The sequence below is a fragment of the Salvelinus sp. IW2-2015 genome, unplaced genomic scaffold (assembly GCF_002910315.2).
Source record: "Salvelinus sp. IW2-2015 unplaced genomic scaffold, ASM291031v2 Un_scaffold1141, whole genome shotgun sequence".
NCBI classification, from domain to species: domain Eukaryota; kingdom Metazoa; phylum Chordata; class Actinopteri; order Salmoniformes; family Salmonidae; genus Salvelinus; species Salvelinus sp. IW2-2015.
The window spans coordinates 238366-260100 of record NW_019942752.1 but is presented as its reverse complement, the minus strand read 5'-3'; the positions used below and the strand labels follow the sequence as shown (position 1 = coordinate 260100).

General features: G+C 38.3%; 1 protein-coding gene and 1 long non-coding RNA gene across 2 annotated transcripts in view; both read right to left on the bottom strand.

The window, feature by feature from the left end:
* Window positions 1-17854: 17854 nt before the first annotated feature.
* Window positions 17855-21735, bottom strand: part of LOC112069888 (annexin A11-like) — a 26272-nt gene continuing 22391 nt past the window's right edge. Inside the window, exons 12-16 of the mRNA XM_070438762.1 lie at window positions 21573-21666; window positions 20765-20860; window positions 19756-19814; window positions 19339-19461; window positions 17855-19117 (exon numbers count right to left, since the gene is read on the bottom strand). Of these exons, the coding sequence (XP_070294863.1) occupies window positions 19058-19117; window positions 19339-19461; window positions 19756-19814; window positions 20765-20860; window positions 21573-21666 (432 nt within the window). The 3' untranslated portion in view covers window positions 17855-19057. The remainder of the gene's footprint in view (window positions 19118-19338; window positions 19462-19755; window positions 19815-20764; window positions 20861-21572; window positions 21667-21735) is intronic.
* Window positions 20276-20758, bottom strand: LOC139024183 (uncharacterized). The gene is made up of 3 exons (XR_011475473.1): window positions 20642-20758; window positions 20462-20520; window positions 20276-20390 (listed from the first exon to the last, which is right to left on the bottom strand). It is a non-coding gene; the product is annotated as an uncharacterized lncRNA (long non-coding RNA).

The window sequence follows — 21735 nt, the reverse complement described above, 5'->3', positions numbered from 1 at the left end:
GATGAGTTGATGAGCGAGGTGAGGTAAGGGAGAAGGTCTCCGGAAATGGTCTGGAGAAGAGAGGAGGGGATAGGGTCAAGCGGGCAGGTTGTTGGGCGGCCGGCCGTCACAAGACGCGAGATTTCATCTGGAGAGAGAGGGGAGAAAGAGGACAAAGCACAGGGTAGGGCAGTGTGAGCAGAACCAGCGGTGTCTACATTCATAAATGTATAAATTCATACATAAAGCCTACATTCTTCAAATTAATTGATCTTCTTTTATTTTGGCGAATTCAAACCCCTTAATTAAAACATATTCTCAATTTCTGGTAATAAAAAGGTGCCAATAAGGCAACAAATTAATACAATTTTAGGAACATTGAACAAGACATATGTCTACATTTTCTTATGGTGAAACTATCGTACCTACGGTTAAAAACGGATTAGATCTGAAGGTCGACGGATAAATGGTGCAAAACAACGTGTTTATTTTGATCCAACGTACAGAAGGAAACATTGAGAACTGTAACAGGTTTAAATCAAACGTCTGTGACTCATTCATGAATTACAAAATAAAAATGAAGACAAAAAGTCTTTCATTTACAGAAGTAAAATAAATAAGCATGCAAATTCGCCGTAATATTTTTTCTTTAAACATGTCAATTATATGACAAACAACAGAGTAGCAAATTACAACATCCTTTCTGTTCACTAAATGATACATTGTAAGCTATAAAAGATGGTTCATAACTGACATGATTTAAATGGGGTTAGATAACTTAAATGACATAAAGAAAGCTCACATAAAGAGAACACAGTGGTCCATTCTGTTAAGAAATACCTTGTTGACCCTATTGTCATCACTGCAGTTCATCAAGGTCACGACATGGTCGTTAAGCCTATACAGCACCACTAGGATATCACTATTATAGTGGTCATTATACAGCACCACTAAGGAACATCCATTTATGTGGTCATCATTATTACAGCACCACTAGGATATCCACTATTATAGTGGTATCATTATACAGCACCACTAGGATATCACTATTATAGATGGTATCATTATACAGCACCACTAGGATTTCACTATTATAATGGTATATTACAGCACCACTAGGATATCACTAATTATAGTGGTATCTATTAACCAGCACCACTAGGATATCACTATTATAGTGGTATATTAATAGCACCACTAGAATCATACTATAATGGTATCAACAGCACCACTAGGATATCACTATTATAGTGGTATATTATACAGCACCACTGATATCACTATTATAGTGGTATTATATTACAGCACCTAGATATCACTATTATAGTTGGTATCTTATACAGCACCACGTAGGCATTATCATATATAGTGGTATTATTATACAGCTGATATCATCATTAAATGGTATCATTATACAGCACCACTAGGATTCACTATTATTGGTATCATTATTACAGCACCACTAGGATATCACTATTATAGTGGTATCATTATACAGCACCACTAGGATATCCTATTATAGTGGTATCATTATACAGCTGATATCACTATTATAATTGTATCATTATACAGCACACATAGGATATCACTATTATTGTATCATATATACAGCACCACTAGGATATCACTTTATTATTCTATTATTATACTTAGCACCACTATTGATTATCACTATTTATATATTATACAGCACCACTAGGATATCACTATTATAGTTATTTTCACACTTATACACATTATAGGATATATGTATTATTATGCTATACACTTTCTATTAGTGGTATCATTATACAGACCACTAGGATATCACTATTATAGCTGATCATTATACACAAGATACACACTAGGATATCACTATTATGTGTGGATCATTACTCACGCACCTAGGATATCACTATTATAATGTGGATATTTTTTGTATACAGCACCACTAGATATCACTATTATAGTGGTATTATTATAGCACCACTAGGATATCACTATTATATGGTATATTTGTATATCACTATATATATGTGTATTCTACAGTCACCACTAGGATATCACTATTATAGTGGTATCATATACAGCACCACTAGATATCTACTAATTTTGGATTCATTATACAGCACCACTAGGATATCACTATTTATTATTATTATTCACACTAGGATATTATTTTGTGGTATTATTATACAGCTGATATCACTACTATAATGGTATCATTATACAGCACCACTAGGATATCACTATTATAGTGGTATCATATATACAGCACCACTAGGATATACTATTATAGTGGTATCATTATACGCACCACTAGGATATCACTATATAGTGGTAATTATTTTCAGCACCACTAGGATATCACTATTATAGTGGTATTATTATACAGCTGATATCACTACTATATAATGGTATCATTATACAGCACCACAGAGGATATCACTGTTATAATGGTATTTACTTCTGTTCTACGCTTATATCTGTGCTATATGAAATCTTCATTACTAGTGTTTTAGAGTGGTGTATAGAGGTGTGCGATCCAAATGTATCCCATATTTAGTCCACTACTTGGGGAAGTAGTGCACTACATAGGAATAGGTGCTATTTCGGATGTAACCTCGAGTTTATTAGCAAACAAGTTGTTGTTTTATTACTGACCAGGTTTGAACACGTACCCATGGTAAGTGAATCATCATACCTCTTTACTAGGAAAGGGTTGAAGTGTTATATAGATAGAAGCAACTATGAATCTTCTCGAGAACTCTTCGGGAATCCAAAGGCTTTACTTTGTTCTGGTCCAATATAGTAATGATCTGAGTGCAAATGTCCAGGTCTCCTTATACCTGCAACACAAAGAACGTTTTGAAAATCTGGACCGTACAAGTGTCTCAGTGAAAGTATTTATGATCAGGTTCACCTCTGTCTATGTAATCTTATTCATTATGATTAGGGCCTGTGCTTTGGTTTTTTGTGTGATGATTGGTTTTAGCCTTTTAGATTATAAGTAGGGCCCTACAGTATGTTTTGGTTAATTCATCATCTTCAAACAAGCTGCTTACCTATTGCAGATTCAGTCTTCCCGCCTGGTGCAGGTCTACAATTTGTTTCTTGGTGTCCTTTGACAGCTCTTTGTCTTGGCCATAGTGGAGTTTGGAGTGTGACTGTTTGAGGTTGTGGACAGTGTCTTTTATACTGATAAAGTTCAAACAGGTGCCATTAATACAGGTAACGAGCGGGGACAGAGGAGCCTCTTAAAGAAGAAGTTACAGGTCTGTGAGAGCCAGAAATCTTGCTTGTTTGTAGAGTGACCAAATACTTATTTTCCACCATAATATTTGCAAAAAAATTCATTAAAAATCCTACAATGTGATTTCTGGAATCATTTTGTCTTTCATAGTTGAAGTGTACCTATGATGAAAATTACAGGCCTCTCTCATCTTTTTAAGTGGGAGAACTTGCACAATTGGTGGCTGACTAAATACTTTTGCCCCACTGTATATACAGTATGACTGGCCTTCTCACACATCAACAAACTGAAACATGTTATGTGTTATATGATGTTATGTTATGTGTTATGTTGATGGTTATGTTATGGTTGTATGTTATGGTTGTTATTTATGATGGTTATGTGAATGGTTATGTTATGATGGTTATGTTATGATGGTTATGTGATGGTTATGTTGATGGTTATGTTGATGGTTATGTGTATAGGTTGTATATGTTATGATGGTTATGTTGATGGTGTTTGTTATGATGTTATGTTGATGTTATGTTATGATGGTTATGTTGGTTATGTTGATGGTTATGTATGGTTGTGTTGATGTTATGTTATATGGTTATGTTATGATGGTATGTTTGATGGTTATGTTATGATGGTTATGTTATGTATGGTATTGTTGATGTTTATGTTGATGGTTATGTTATGTATGGTTATGTTATGATGTGATGTGATGGTTATGTATGATGTTTGTTATGATGGTTTATGTTGGTATGTTGATGTGGTTATGTTATGATGGTTATGTATGATTATGGTTATGATGGTTATGTTATGATGGTTATGTGTTGATGGTTATGTTGATGGTTATGGTGTGGTTATGTTGATGGTATATGTTTATGGGTTATGTTATGATGTTATGTTGATGGTTAAGTTATGATGGTATAGTTGAGATGGTTATGTTATGATGGTATGTTATGATGGTTATTTTAATTGATGGTTATGTTATGATGGTTATGTTAATGGTTATTTATGATTTTATTATGTATGTTGATGGTTTATTATGATTGTTATGTTGATGGTATTGTTGATGGGTATGTGATGGTTATGTTGATGGTATGTTATGATGTTATGTTGATGTATGTTTATGATGTTATGTTGATGGTTATGTTATGATGGTTATGTTTATGATGGTTATGTTATGATGTTTATGTTGATATGTTATGTTATGATGGTGTATGTTATGATGGTTATGTATATGATTGGTTATGTTATGATGGTTATGTTATGATGGTTATTGATGGTTATGTTATGATGGTTATGTTATGATGGTTATGTATGATGGTTATGTTATGATGGTTATGTTATGATGGTTATGTTATGATTGGTTAATGTTTTGATGGTTATGTTTAGGGTTGAATTATTGATGGTTATGTTGATGGTTATGTTATGATGTTATGTTGATGGTTATGTTATGATGGTTGTTTATGAATGGTTATGATGGTTATGTTATGAATGGTTATGATGTGGGTTATGTTGATGTGTTATGTATGATGGTTATGTTTAGGGTTATGTTATGATGGGTATGTGATGGTTAGTTGTGGTTATGTTATGATGTGTTGTTATGGTTATGTTATGAGGGTTATGTTATGATGGTTATGTTATGATGGTTATGTTATGGTGGTTATGTTATGATGTTATGTTATGATGGTTATGTTGATGGTTATGTTATGATGGTTATGTTATGATGGTTATGTTATGATGGTTATGTTTATGATGGTTATGTTGATGGTTATGTTGGTGTTATGTGGTGGTTATGTTGGTGGTTATGTTGGTGGTTATGTTGATGTTATGTGTGGTTATGTTGGTGGTTATGTTGGTGGTTATGTTGGTGGTTATGTTAGGTGGTTATGTTGGTGGTTATGTTATGGTTCACAGTGAAGCTGTTGTTATTCTCTGTATTATTTTTTTTTTTTTACCTTGGTCAAATAAATGAAGCATAGATTGATAACTTTCTTTCATAATTGGCACACGGTGTGCTTGGTCAAAGAATAATGGCACCGATTGGCCATAGTGGCGCTGTATAACCAGTCTCCACTTAAACCCTTATATCATTCTTCCTGTTTGTTATTACACACAATTTCTGAGACTGAAGTGCATGTGTACTAGTAAACATAGTTTGAAAATGAGGCTATAAAAATAGACAGCTTGAGCTATGAATGTAGACAGTTTGAGATTATGAAAATGTAGACAGCTTGAGGCTATGAATATAGACAGCTTGAGACTATGAAAATGTAGACAGTTTGAGATTATAAAATATAGACAGCTTGAGGCTATGAAATGTAGACAGCTTGAGATTAAAAATTAGACAGTTTGAGATTATAAAAATATAGACGTTTGAGATTATGAAAATATAGACAGTTTTAGCGTATGAAAATGTAGACAGTTTGAGGATGAAAAATATAGACAGCTTGAGATTAGAAAATATAGACAGTTTGAGGCTATGAAAATGTAGACAGTTTGAGATTATAAAAATATAGACAGTTTGAGGCTATGAAAATGTAGACAGCTTGAGATTATGAAAATGTAGACAGTTTGAGGCTATGAAAATGTAGACAGTTTGAGATTATAAAAATATAGACAGTTTGAGATTATAAAAATATAGACAGCTTGAGGCTATGAAAATGTAGACAGCTTGAGATTATGAAAATGTAGACAGTTTGAGGCTATGAAAATGTAGACAGTTTGAGATTATAAAAAATATAGACAGCTTGAGGCTTTGAAAATGTAGACAGCTTGAGGCTATGAAAATATAGACAGCTTGAGGTTATGAAAATGTAGACACTGCATCTCAGTGCAAGAGGTGTCACTGCAGTACCTGGTTCGAATACAAGCTGCATCACATCCGGCTCTGCTTGGGAGTCCCATACGCCGGCGCACAATTGGCCCAGCATCGTCCTGGATTGGCTGGGGTAGGCTGTCATTGTGAATAAGAAATTGTTCTTAAACTGACTTGCCTAGTTAAAAAAAAATGTTTTATTCCTTTTGTGTTATACAGTAGATAAAACGTTCACATAGGGGTGGTAATTATGAACTTAGTCTTCTCCAGACAGAATGCAGGTGGATGTTCTATTTAAAAAGGTTCCACCCATCAGGCACGTTAGCAGTTTATGTTATTCTTCAATAACACAGACCCCAAAGCAAATCAGGAGGAGGAAAATAGGTTTATTTAAATTGAACAAATCATGTGGAGAGGTATACCGTAGATGTTCATTCTCCCCTGTCCTCAGTGATTCTCTCCAGTGATTCTCTCCACAGAACAAAGCGACAGGATGTATTTTTATTACCCAGCCTTAGCCRGTGGTTGACCCATTAGAATTCATTGCAATAAAACTGGGCCAATGGCCAAATAACAAGTATCCTTTTTCAGATTCAATGTATAAACAATTTGGACCAATGAGAACTTGCCATGTAGCAATGAGTCCCAGACTGACATTCCTAACAGATTCTAAACAGATGTTGAACTGTGAGGTTGTTGGTGAATGGAAAAATGCAGAGTCAGGCGCAGGACACAGTTATTAGTAATAGTCCAAATTTACTCAAAATAAAAGTAAAGTTCCAAACAAGGAACAAACACAATAATCCAGAGCACTAACAACACGAACCCACATGACAAACAATAACGCACAACACAGAGAGGGAAGTCAAAGGGTTAAATAAGGAACATAATTAATGGACTGGAAACCAGGTATGTATGATAAAGACAAAACAAAACGAAAATGAAACATGGATCGGTGGTGACTAGAAAGCCGGTGACGTCGACCGCCGAACATCGCCCGAACAAGGAGAGGGACCAACCACGGCCGAAGTCGTGACATGAACTGAAAAACAACTATTTCCATTGATWGTTAATTCTAGTCGTCTTGTCCTCTGCGTCCTTATTTATTCTGAGGAAATGTTCACATGGTATATGTAAAATAAGTAATCGCTGATATTTCTCTGTCTGCTTTTTGTATATTTTGTATATAATCTAGATCATGCATTCTATTGTATTCGCTACTGATTCATAGATTTTCTGATGTGTTTTCTTGCTTGATGTGACATATGCAATTATCCTTGAAATAGAAGCCAGGTGTGTGTGTGTGCCGACGATTTACACAAAGATTTTTTGGGGGGCACCATGATGTTTTAATAAACATCTTTATTATGCATTCAAGACTCAGTTTTGGATTTATTCTTTTTTTCTCGACAGTGTGTGGGTCTCCATCTCTTCACGTATTCTTATTTGGACTCCTACGCACCTGGAACAGACACTATTCACTAGTAAGGACCTATGAGGTTGGAATAATACTGTGAAATTGTGCGAATTATGATCATGTTTTTTTTGTGTGAGAGCTGTTTGAATAGACTGCCTGAAACGTCAGCCTGTTTTGGTGGGATGGATTTTTGGCCTGCTTGGTGACATTACCAGGCGGTAAATTAGTTAATAGACCAGCAAGAAAGACTTCCAAACGTCTCTGCCAATAACAGCAATTTTTCAGTTTTCCCCTCCTCACTCTGACCACTCCCAGACAGTCCTAGAAAAATTATTGCCTGAGAAATTGCTTCTTTGCTCAGAAGGTAATTTTGTTTTCACTTTAAATTTAAAAAAATAAACAATCACAGTAAGGTACTTAATTGTTACCCATAAATTATTTGATGTTGAGATAAAAACGTCTCCATTAGACCTTTATAGGGGCAGTGCAGTCTAAATAAAGCCWGTTTTTTTAATGATATTTCCAAACTATGAGGTCTAAATAAAACTCTGACATTTAGAAAATGATGACCATGCACTTTTTTTGTGTAAGAGCTACTTAAAAAAGGCCTGGAATTTCAGCCTGTTCAGGTGGGTTGGTTACATGCTATGGAGAGGTAGCTAGTTATGCACGGCCAAAAGCAAGAGAGATTGTTCGTTATACTGGTTACATGCTATGGAGAGGTAGCTAGTTTATGCAACGGCCAAAAGCAAGAGAGATTGTTCGTTATACTGGTTACATGCTATGGAGAGGTAGCTAGTTATGCACGGCCAAAAGCAAGAGAGATTGTTCGTTTATACTGGTTACATGCTATGGAGAGGTAGCTAGTTGCCAAAAGCAAGAGAGATTGTTCGTTAACTGGTTACATGCTATGGAGAGGTAGCTAGTTGCCAAAAGCAAGAGAGATTGTTCGTTATACTGGCTGCAAGGCAGCAATTGTTTCTGTGCACTGTTTTCTATCAGAACAATCACTTCATCTGATTTGGCAAATGCACAGCACTTTTTGGCAGTGGATTTGCTATCAGCGTCATCCATCCCGCTCCATCAGGGTTCTGTTCTGGCCCATACATATTGCATCCGGCAGAGTGAGTCCGTGCAACTTATTATGTGACTTGTTAAGTGCATTTTACTTCTGAATTTATTTAGGCTTGCCATATCAAAGGGGTTGAATACTTACTGACTCAAGACATTTTCAGCTTTTCGTTTTTAATTAATTAAACATAATTCCACATTGACATTATAGGGTATTGTGTGTAGGCCTGTCCACGGTCGTCTATGGGTGAGAGAGAGGACCAAGGCGCAGCGTGTGCAAATATACATTCTCTTTTATTCAGAGAAGGAAAAAACACGAAACGAACACTGAATACAAACTAATCAAAACAACAAACGACCGTGAAGCTAACGACGTAAGTGCATAGACAAGCAACAAACGTTCAACATAGACAATTACCCACAAAACCCCAATGCCTATGACTGCCTTAAATATGGCTCTCAATCAGAGACAATGAACCACAGCTGCCTCTAATTGAGAACCAATCTAGGCGGCCATAGACATACAAACACCTAGACAAAACACTGACCCATATACCATACACAAACCCCTAGACAATACAAAAACACATACATTCCCCATGTCACACCCTGACCTAACTAAAATAATAAAGAAAACAAAGAATACTAAGGCCAGGGCGTGCAAGGCCAGCGACGAAAAAAAATCCCAATTTGATCCATTTTAAATTCAGGCTGTAACACAACTAAATGTGGAAAAAGTCAAGGGATGTGAATAATTTCTGAAGGCACATCAGGTGGTTAGCTGGGTTCACAAGTAGAATATTGTCGTGTACCAAGATAACAGCTCATCTTGCCTCAGCGAGGGCACTGGATGGGCGTCACATGATAATTACTTTCTCAGACTATGAGTAGGCTATCTCAGTGGTGTGATTACGGCACAGGTGTTTGATGGGTAGTTTATTTTTCATTTATCAAGATGGCAGGCTCATCTTGCCTCAGCAATGACATCAGGAATTAGTCATATGGGAAATAAGCCCTACTGCGATTTTCTGAGAAGCTTATTCAGTAAGGTGTGCCTGCTATAGCCTACACCTCGTTTTACTTTCATGCTACACATGGCATCATACAGATGACATTGCTGAATTATCTTTAAGCTCTTAAATGATGTGGTTCTGCCATACACAGAGTTTTGTTGTCTGGCAGCGGTTCTGCTGTTTTTGGGGATTGGTACAGTGTACCTTGCTCACTGCCTGTAATTATTATCTTAACATGATGAACACTCTGGCGGTGAGATAACACTGAAGTAGCAAGAGCCTTGGCGGTGAGCTACACTGAAGTAGCAGAGCTCTGGCGGTGAGCTACACTGAAGTAGCAGAGCTCTGGCGGTGAGCTTACACTGAAGTAAGCAGAGCTCTGGCGGTGACTACACTGAAGTAGCAGAGCTCTGGCGGTGAGCTACCTGAAGTAGCAGAGCTCTGGCGGTGAGCTACACTGAAGTAGCAGAGCTCTGGCGGTGAGTTACACTGAAGTAGCAGAGCTCTGAAGCGGTGGAGTCTACAACTGAAGTAGCAATAGAGCTCTGGCGGTGAGCTACCCCAAAGTAGCAGAGCTCTGGCGGTGAGCTACCCCGAAGTAGCAGAGCTCTGGCGGTGAGCTACCCCGAAGTAGCAGAGCTCTGGCGGTGAACTACCCCGAAGTAGCAGAGCTCTGGTGGTGAGCTACCCCGAAGTAGCAGAGCTCTGGCGGTGAGCTACCCCGAAAGAGCAGATCCTAGACAACATATTGCATGTATGGTAATCTTTCTAAAAAATTATTAATGGCGTTTCCTGTCTGAAACACTATTCCTGTGATTAAACAACATCATTGGCTAACTGCTGGTAACGTACTATAATGCCCAGCCTCCAGCCTTTCCTCTCAGAGCTGGTAACGTACTATAAGGCCCAGCCTCCAGCCTTTCCTCTRGGAGCTGGTAACGTACTATAAGGCCCAGCCTCCAGCTTTTCCTCTCAGAGCTGGTAACGTACTATAAGGCCCAGCCTCCAGCTTTTCCTCTCGGAGCTGGTAACGTACTATAATGCCCAGCCTCCATCCTTTCCTCTCTGAGCTGGTAACATACTATAAGGCCCAGCCTGTCCCCTTCCAAGGACAGCTGGCACTCAGCTGAGGACAGACGAGGCTTAGCTTCAATCAGACCCTCTCCATGTTCACCACCGTGCTGCATGTGTGTGTGTGTGTGTGTTTTGTGTGTGTGTGTATGTGTGGGAGAGAGAGAGCGTGTGTGTGTGTGCGTGAATGCATGCGTGTCTGTGCCTGAGTTTGTGTCTGTGTGAGCGAGAGTGCCGGGTTCAGCAGACTTAATCTTCCCCTCCGATTACAAAAGAAAATGCCAACCAGAGGTCGCCTTCAGTGGAACACAATTATCCTGCCAGAGCAAATGCAGGTGGAGTAGTGTTGTCTGGCGCAGTGTTTCGATTAATTAATGTTTGATCACTTTATTAATCCGTTTTGGAACGTGTCTGTGATAGGGCCCTTACGGGAAAAAACACATCATTTCACATGTGTAAAATCACGATTTCACATGACATTTCCACACGTTTTACACTTGTGAAATCATGTGTTTTTTGGAACACTTCACATGTGATGATATTTCACATGAAGTTTCACGTGGATTTTCACGTAATCACATAACCATTTACATGTGGATTCCAATTTTCACATGATTTTGACACACATGACTACATTGTGTATGTGTATTTATACAGTAATTATTACCTGCGTTTTGGTGCTAAGCCACCATGTCTGTGTCAGTACCGGACCTGTATTTTGGATTTTATTATATTTATCATAGTAATTCAGGAGTAACATTAAAACAGAATATTCCCACACTGTACTTAAGTACATTTAAAACCAGATACTTTTTGACTTTTAAATAAGTAGTATTTTACTGGTTGACTTCAGCTTTTACTTGAGTCATTTTCTATTAAAGTTTCTATTAAAGTATCAAGTATGACAACTGACTACTTTTTCCACCTCTGATCCCAAGTGGGAACATATTTTATCTAAACAGCCGATAACACCTGCACATTTGAAAACATGTGATCACAAGTGAAGTGTTTCAAAAACACGTGTTCTCAGGGATGATAAATGCGCTTCCCACTAGTAATTYCCAGTTGGAGGGCTGTTCAAGTGGATTTTTCACTGTCGTATGTGGTAAATTCCCACTTCCCACTTGGTTACGAATGCAGCATTAGGTACAATCATTACTGCACTTTGAAATGTAGGTGGGGTCAATTGTCTGGCGGGGGCTCATTAGCATATTTGGGGGCAAGGTGTAAAATATGTTGTATTTGTGCCAACCGTCAGTGGAAATGTTGTACCAGTTTGCCGTTTTATGATTACATTAAGCATGTCTTTTGACATTGTTAATTTTGCAATCTTTGTAAGAATTTGTGACAATCAAGAGCTGCACTGTTAAGAGGTTAACAAACTAACAAACGAAACGTGAAGCCAACGTAGTGCTCACAGGCAACTAAACATGGACAACTACCCACAAATACAGGTGGGAAAAAGGCAAKCTAAGTATGGTTCTCAATCAGAGACAACGATAGACAGCTGTCCCTGATTGAGAACCACATCCGGCCCAACACATAGAAATGCAAAATCATAGAACATACAACATAGAATGCCCACCCAAATCACACCCTGACCAAACCAAAATAGAGACATAAAAAGCTCTTTACGGGCAGGGCGTGACAAAATGAAACTTTTGATCAATACGTTGTACACTAATGGCACCTGCTGGTCAAAAGAATTTAGAGCAGCCAAATGATTATAGATGGTGTCGCACACGCCGTAGCACGTGCGCGTGGGTAGCCTTTTTGTCTTCTATCAAACCAATACCAAACCAATCAGGTGGTTGTTTGTCAACACGAAGCTTCGGATGTAATTGATCGGCACACCGCTTCGAAGTAAACGGCGTAGCGATTTCGACACCTGCCTCGGAGCTCCAGCTTCAAACCAAACATCACCAATTCTCTTACAAAGATTGCAAAGCATACAGTGTCAAAGGAGGAGGTCTTTATGCAATGGCATATCCATCAAACAACTTACACTGCTACAACACTTCCACTGATGGTTGGCACCAATACTCAGTGGCGATTTTAGCATGCAAATCTTGGTGGTGCAAACTCCCCCCCAAAAATGTGAAGCATGCCAGCAAAGCCACTACACTACACAACACAACACTAAACAATACATGAATTGCATTATAACAGTGACAAACGGTGCCCACAAACTGTTAGGACCTACATAAAGCTGTCCCAACAGCAGAGCTTTCTTTTCAGACTTACCTGGCTACACCTGGCTATCAGCGGATCCTTGTCTGGCAGCGAAAACAGTTCATTCAGCGGCGACCCATCATTCACGGRAGGTGGGGTATAGCCCTGTTTTGAGACCCATCTGTTTAACAAAAATAAATTACCATATATTTTTTTGTTGTTGCCTGTTTTGCATGTTATTTTGGCATTAATACGTGTCACATATCAGTTTGCAATCAATGTAAAAAAATATTGAGTTTTTAAAGCCTCATACAGAGACATGGTCTCTTTTTTGCTTTCTTAAAGCAGCTCAGAAAATGCAGGTGTTTCAGCCTAGCTCAGTTCTTTCTGTGGTGGAGAGGCAGCCAGTGGAAAATACAGAGTTTAGGGGTTGGCAATCTTCTGTAGTTGCGCTGTGATTGGCTCATTATTCTGTCACTCATGGGGACACTATGTCACTGCAAAATCTAGAGGAGAGCTAGAAAGTTCAAGCCCATTAGATGTGCCCATCCAAGAAGCCTCAAGGTCATTGGCCACAGATAAAACGACGTCAAAACACGTTATATCTACCGTACCTTTGATTGGACGGATCATGTCAACATGATCATGATGCTCATTGGCCATTGGACATAAATATTACACAAAAGTTGTAAATCACAAATTCAACAATGAATGTTTTGGAAGGATCAGTGCTAACTGCAAGCGTTGCAAAGCTACTAGCCTGCTATTCAGTGGAGTGGGTGTGTGGTCCAAGTCTGGGTTTAATAACCTCTACTTCATCACCATCCGGATCCGGGAGCATCCTCATCAGTAAAAAAGCTGACTAGCATAGCCTAGCATAGCGCCACAAGTAAATACTAGCATAAAATATCATGAAATCACAAGTCCAAGACACCAAATGAAAGATACACATCTTGTGAATCCAGCCATCGTTTCCGATTTTTTTAATGTTTTACAGCGAAACACAAATATGTATTTCTATTAGCTACACACATAGCAAAAGACTCAATCGCATATTTTCACCATTTTTTTACCGCATAGGTAGCTTTCACAAAAACCGACCAAATAGGGATAAAATTAGTCACTAACAAGAAACAACGTCATCAGATGACAGTCTTATAACATGTATACAATAAATCTATGTTTTGTTCGAAAATGTGCATATTTGAGGTATAAATCATAGTTTTACATTGCAGCTACCATAAAAAATATCACCAAAGCAGCCGGAATAATTACAGAGAGCAACGTGAAATACCTATAACTCATCATAAAACATTTATGAAAAATACATGGTGTACAGCAAATGAAAGATAAACATCTTGTGAATCCAGCCAATATTAGATTTTTAAGTGTTTTACAGCGAAAACACAATATAGCATTATATTAGCTTACCACAATAGCCAAACACACAACCGCATTCATTCACCGCAAAGGTAGCGATCGCAAAAAAACAGCAAAAGATATAAAATTATTCACTAACCTTGACAAACTTCATCAGATGACAGTCCTATAACATCATGTTACACAATACATATATGTTTTGTTCGAAAATGTGCATATTTAGCGGTACAAATCGTGGTTTTACAATGTGAATACGTAGCCAAAATGGCACAAAATTCTCCGGAGATATTTTGGACAGTCACCTAATCTAATCAAATAACTCATCATAAACTTTACTAAAAATACATGTTGTACAGCAAATGAAAGATACACTAGTTCTTTAATGCAACCGCTGTGTTTAGATTTTTAAAAATAACTTTAGTACGACATAACAGCTTACGTTATAGCGAGACAGCGCCCGCAATAAGGGCGGAAATAGGACTAAACATTTTCCACATAAATACGAAATAACATCATAATGGTTCCTACTTTTGCTGAGCTTCCATCAGAATCTTGTACAAGGAGTCCTTGGTCCAGAATAATCGTTGTTGTGGTTTTAGAATGTCCCTCTTCTCCTGTCGAATTAGCAACCATAGCTAGCCATGTGGCGCAAACGTGCCCAACTTCACCTGATGCAAGAAAAAGAAATTCCAAAACTCGCAATAAACGTTTAATAAACTGATACAACTCGGTTGAAAAAACTAACTTTATGATGTTTTTATCACATCTATCAAAATAAAATCAGAGCCGGAGATATCTACCGTGTATACCGAAAGCTTTTCAGAAGGCAATCTGGGGTTCCTTCTCGCGCCTTCGAAGACAATGAAATTTCCAGACACGTCATCCAAAAGCTCTTGTTCGACCTCAGATCAAGCTAGACACCCCATTCCACCTCTCACTGCCTGTTGACATCTAGTGGAAGGCGTATGAAGTGCAATGTATATCATAGATGTCAGGCAAATTAATAGGAAGCCCGCTGGAAAGAGCCTCGATTTCAGATTTTTCACTTCCTGTCTGGAAGTTTGCTGCAAAATGAGTTTCTGTTTTACTCACAGATATAATTCAAACGGTTTTTAGAACTTGAGAGTGTTTTCTATCCAATAGTAATAATAATATGCATATTGTACGAGCTAGAATAGAGTACGAGGCAATTTAATTTGGGCACGGTTTTTTACAAAGTGAAAACAGCGCCCCCCTGTGGGTCTCTTTTCCAAACTTAAAAGGATAAACATTCACATTCAACACCATGGGCCAGAAAAGGTTGAATACATTGGTCATGCTGTCAATCCAGCATGACTTCTGGTGCATTCAAAACAACTGGGAACTCGGAACTGGGAAATCTCAGACTTCAGCGAGTTCAAGACATTTGGGGACTCTGGAAAAAAAATTAGCTCCGACTGGGAAAATAGGTTTTGAAAGGCCATCTGACTCGGAATTCAAGTCGGGGAACTTGGGTCTCTTTCTAGAGCTCCGACCTGCAGATCACTGACGTTATGATTCAACCTTGTTTTTTCCAGAATTCCTAGTTGTCTTGAATGCACCATACATCCAGAGAATACCAGACTTTGATGGCAAAGTTTGATGACAAAATTTGCCCACAAGAAGGACCGTGGCGCCACCTTCCTGTTCTTGTGAGCACAACACCACGGTGGGTGCAGACATATATTGTATGCGGCTGCCTAAATTATGTAAAATCGTAATGTGAAAAAGTAGATTTTTAGCCCGGGCTTAATATGGTTTGGGCCGGCATGAGTTTATGGTTTGCGCAACATTGTAACCTATGTTTGAGACCAACGTATGGCCTTGGCTGTGTGTGTGGCTGTGGCTGTGTGAGAAGCGCGCCAGTATCTCTCACATAACTAGAATGAGTTTCACTTTCTATGAACCCTCTCTGCTCTGATAGACATGAGCCTGCAACTCTCATCTCTCCAGCGTTGCACTTCATTTATTTCCTTATAGAATCATAACCGCGCAAAGGGTTCTGAAGGAACTGCAGCACCCCTACATTGAAATGTACATTTGCCAAAGTTATGGAATTACTGCTGTCTGTTCATAAATAAATTAAATCAGAATAGCCTACTACACCATGAGAAGGCCTATAATTTAGCCTCAGAGGATAAATATATATATATTTTTTTATTTATTTATTGCCTAGCTGTGGATTGTAGCGCAATAAGAAGGTATAAACTAACCGGGAACGCGCTGCAAATCTGTCCGTGAAAAAAACAGCATGCAGCCATGCAGACAAAACAGGCCTTTCGCGATATTTTAAATACAATCAAGGGAAAACACAGGTTGTAAAGAAAATGGCTGCTGCTGAAAATAGAACACTATGCTGTACCAAAATATTAGATCGACTTCCAAATATTGTTTTACAAAAAAAAGAGAGATAGGGTTTTGGCTTGAGCGGATCGGCCATCACCAGCAAGTGAGTTACGCATCGTTGGGTGAGTCGGTGAAACTGGAAACCACATTTAGGCCTATAAATTCCTCCTCATATTGTAGCCTACAATATGTGTCTCCACACACCTAGATATATTGATGGATCCAAGACAATGTCGTTTTTATTGATCTCACATTCTCAGTTTGTCAGTGTCAAAGTATCCTGCCATTTCGATCATTTGTGCGGTATACCCCATTATTTCTATCTCTACTTTGCACATTCTTCCACTGCAAATCTACCATTCCAGTGTTTTACTTGCTATATTGTATTTACTTTGCCACCATGGCCTTTTTTTTGCCTTCGCCTCCTTTATCTCACCTCACTTGCTCACATTGTATATAGACTTATTTTTCTACTGTATTATTGACTGTATGTTTGTTTTACTCCATGTGTAACTCTGTGTTGTTGTATGTGTCGAACTGCTTCGCTTTATCTTGGCCAGGTCGCAATTGTAAATGAGAACTTGTTCTCAACTTGCCTACCTGGTTAAATAAAGGTGAAATAAAAATAAATGAAATMAACAACATTCTGCCAAAGTCTCCAGGCATGTAAAATAAAGTAGAATAGTATGAAATGCATTTGATAAAAGGCCACATTTTCCCGCACCCTAGGCTACTAAAAAGTCTCTCCATGTGTACAACTTCTGTACGTGCCTCTCCTCTACTGCTCAATGCCACGACGCAAATGCGATGATATGCAACGCAACGCTTTATTATAAAGTTTGGGTAACACTGGTTGGCTGCTGACTAGCACACATAGTTATTGACTACGTCCCGTCTTAGCTCGCTCATTAAAATGTCTTCATGGAAATTACGGATGTCCTCTTATCAGCTCATCTGTCCCTTATGCCAGTTTGTACATCTCAATTATCAGTAGAAACCACATTTGTTTAAGCAAGTCAGCCATATCAGCTGTTTAAAAAAAAAAGATGCTTCCCCTCGGGGCACTTGAAAGCGCAAACAGACTAGCACRCAGGCTATGACAATCAATGTCAGAGGACTGGCCACCCCTCAAAGCCTGGTTCCTCTCTAGGTTTCTTCCTAGGTTTCGGCCTTTCTAGGGAGTTTTTCCTAGCCACCGTGCTTCTACACCTGCATTGCTTGCTGTTTGGGGTTTTAGGCTGGGTTTCTGTACAMCACTTTGAGATATCAGCTGATGTAAGAAAGGCTATATAAATACATTTGATTTGATTTGAATGTTATGAAGCACAAAAATCTCATTGAAACAGAAAATCATTGCCAGTCAAAATKTTTTAATTTGACAGGAAGGACACCATTATAAGCCTGTGGYTGAACATTACAACAACCAAATGATTGTAAACGTTTGGGCCATTGTGATAAGTTACAAACGTGGTATTAGCATATATTTATATCATTTTCCAATTACAATGCCTCAGTGGATCCATTGTGTTCAAACTGCCCTCTACTGGCATCAAATTATACTATACAGTATATACCTATGCAATGAATAAATCGTTAAACAATATTGACAACAAATAATGAAATATTTAAGTATTGGCAAATAGTTGTACAACGGCTTACATTGAAATTATATTAGAAATAGCAGTGAAAGATGAAATGAAAACATAAATATTGACTTGCATGGAACTTAAACAGCTTTCAAAATAGATGGTAAAACATTGAAAGAGTTGCATGTCATGGCGGCTTTGGGTCTGCAGCATAAAAAAGGCAACATTGTGTTAATATCTAGGAAACAAGCAATGGAAAAATGGCCTCCATTATTAAAAGGTGTCAATAAGAGAAAATAAATACCAGCTTTGTGTGGTGATAGTTAATTATCATTGGCTTTCATTTGAAATTAAACAAGTTGGCTAATTTGCATAGAATATAGCAGTCAGCAATAAAGCTATAATAACCTACTTTTTTTTTTATATCTTAATAAGTATCTAAATATCCTAAAATATTTGCACGTGTTGACACAAATCCAGAAATATTCATATTTAGTATTTGGCAGTTAGCTGATATAATAATTTGTCAATTATAGTACTGCATTGTTTTTAAATGGCATTATCCTGATCATATGAAATATGATTACAGATATCACGATTTAAAAATAAAAATAAACTTTTGAAAATGAATCAAGACTATATAATAACAATAACGGATTGCATATGCAGCAAATAAAGTCATTATCCTACATACGTCACGCAGCACATTATGGTGTGAGACACAAATTTGGCAAAAATAACTACATACATCAACCCAGCACATTATGGTGTGAGACACAAATTTGGCAAAAATAACTACATATATCACAGGTTGATATAAGATCCTGTCTGTTACATTCTCATGGACTACTACACTCATAGAATTAGAATGAGTAGAACAGCCATAGCACTTATGATTCTATGGTTCTCATTCTGATTCTATGACGTCACTGTCCTGATTGATATCGGGGATTTCTTCATATCGCTCTAATCACTTCCTCCACACAGCTTCAGCAGCAGCTTCTGGTAGTCCCCAGAGGTATCACCCTGTCAGATGAAATAAATAAAAAAGCACATACAAGTAACAGCATGTTAAAAACAGACACATTTTCCATCAGACAAACCAAGAAATAAACATAATTTACTTGTGAATTATTATTCAATAATTTACATAATTTTGGCAGCAATCTACCTCCATAGCATAAAAGCAGTGGATTGATTCCAACAATAGAATTTTAGCATAGTGATTATTTGTGTAAGGTACATACAGAGATGGCGGTGAACAGTGATTTCCCGTAGGTCTTCTGGTATGCCTGTCTGATATCCAGCATGTCCACCTCGGAGCGAGTCACCATGACCCGAATCAGAGTCCTGTCCTTGGTCCCAGCCCCCTAGGAACAACACATAGCACAGACTGGTTAGTCATCAGTAAGAGCTAGGCCTGAAACATGGCTTGTGGTCGCCGTCACTATGGTGTCTAAATGTGTGTGTCAAAATACAATATGTCTAAAACACTATCGTGATAGAAACTACAGGACATGTCTCAGGGCTACACTTAAAACATGGTTAAAGGACATTTCCATCAGCGGAGTCAGAGTGTGTGGAGTCAGAATGCGTAGGGTCCGAGTGCCCGCGGGTCAAAGTAAGAGCACAGTCAGATGTAAGAGACAGTGTTTCTTTCTTACCGCCATGGACTTGTGCAGCCTCTCTGCAAAGTATTCAGGAGTGTTCCTGATGCATTTCACTGGAACACAACAAGACAAGGCTTTTAGTTCATAGAGAAGAAACAGGACTAACCTTACTACCGGCTGAGTCACAAATGCCGCCACATTCCCTGTATAGAGCCCTATGGATCCTGGGCAAAAGTAGTGCACTAGATAAGAAATGGGGTGCCATTTGGGATGCAGACACTGTCCTATCAAACCAATTCAAATCAGATCCTCAATCACCTGATTCAAATCAGATCCTCAATCACCTTTCAATCAGAATCCATAACACAATATCAGATCCTCAATCACCTTGATTCAAATCAGACCAATACATCCATCAATCACGATTCAAATCAATCCTCAATCAACCTATTAATCAGATCAATCACGGAAATTACCTCAATCACCTGATTCAAATCAAGATTCCTCAATCAAACTGATTCTAAACATTCACAGCTATGGGATCTCAAGATCCCAAAAGCTGAAGTTATGAACTTTGAGAATAAGTCACACTGTCTCTCCTTGCCAGTGACCAGCTGGTTACTAAGACACTGTTCTCTCCTTGCAGTGACCAGCTGTATTACAGACACTGTTCTCTCCTTGCAGACCAGCTGTTATTACAGACACTGTTCTCCCCTTGCAGTGACAGCTGGTTACTACAGACACTGTTCTCTCTGCGGACAGCTGGTTATTACAGACACTGTTCTCTCCTTGCAGTGACCAGTTGGTTATTACAGACAGCTGTTCTCTCCTTGCAGTGACCAGCTGGTTATTACAGACCACTGTTCTCTCTTGCAGTGACCAGCTGGTATTAGCACTGTTCTCTTTCCTTGCAGTGACCAGCTGGTCTATTACAGACCACTGTTCTCTCCTTGCAGGGACCAGCTGGTTATTACAGACACTGTTCTCTCCTTGCAGTGACCAGCTGGTTATTACAGACACTGTTCTCTCCTTGCAGTGACCAGCTGGTTATTACTGAACTTACCCACAGCCACCATGCCATCCTCCACGTTTCCAGACATCTCCCTGCAGATGCTCTTCACAATGTCTCTACCACTCATCTGCTGGTACTCATTGAACACTAGCAGAAACAAGAACCACAGGACAGTGGTTGTTATAACCTCGTCATAATGCTATAACATGCCAACGAAACCACAGGCAAGGTTATAACCACGTGGTAAGGTTATAACCATAGACAAGGTTGTTATAAACATGTAGTAGATTTTTATAACCATAGGCAAGGTTGTTATAAATATGTAATACAGGTTATAATATACTAATGAGCCATAGGCAAGGTTGTTATGACTTTGGTTAACCACATAAATAAAGCAAATAAAATATGTTTGTAGAAATAGTGTTGAGATAATAGACATATATAATATAGACATATAATATAGATATATATAATAGACACAATATAGACATATATAATATAGATATATATAATACAGACGTATATATAATATAGACATATATAATATAGATATATATAATACAGATATATATAATATAGACATATACTGTACTGTCATAACAGTATAACTGGTACGAGGAACTACAACCCTTTGAGAGAAACAGAACTGACTTGGTAATATAAACACAGTGCAGTAGGATTACCTACCTGCTCTCAGGTAACACAGTATGATTACCTACCTGCTCTCAGGTAACACAGTAGGATTACCTACCTGCTCTCAGGTAACACAGTAGTATTACCTACCTGCTCTCAGGTAACACAGTAGGATTACTACTGGAACACAGTATGATTACTACTGGAACACAGTATGATTACCTACCTGCTCTCAGGTGGGGTTTGCTCCTGGAACACAGTATGGCGTTGAACTGGGACTCATCCGTCCCCACTTTGTTCTCCCCGGCAGCATACAGTTTCTAACACACAGCATCACATGATCAGTTTCTAACACACAGCATCGCATGATCAGTTTCTAACACACAGCA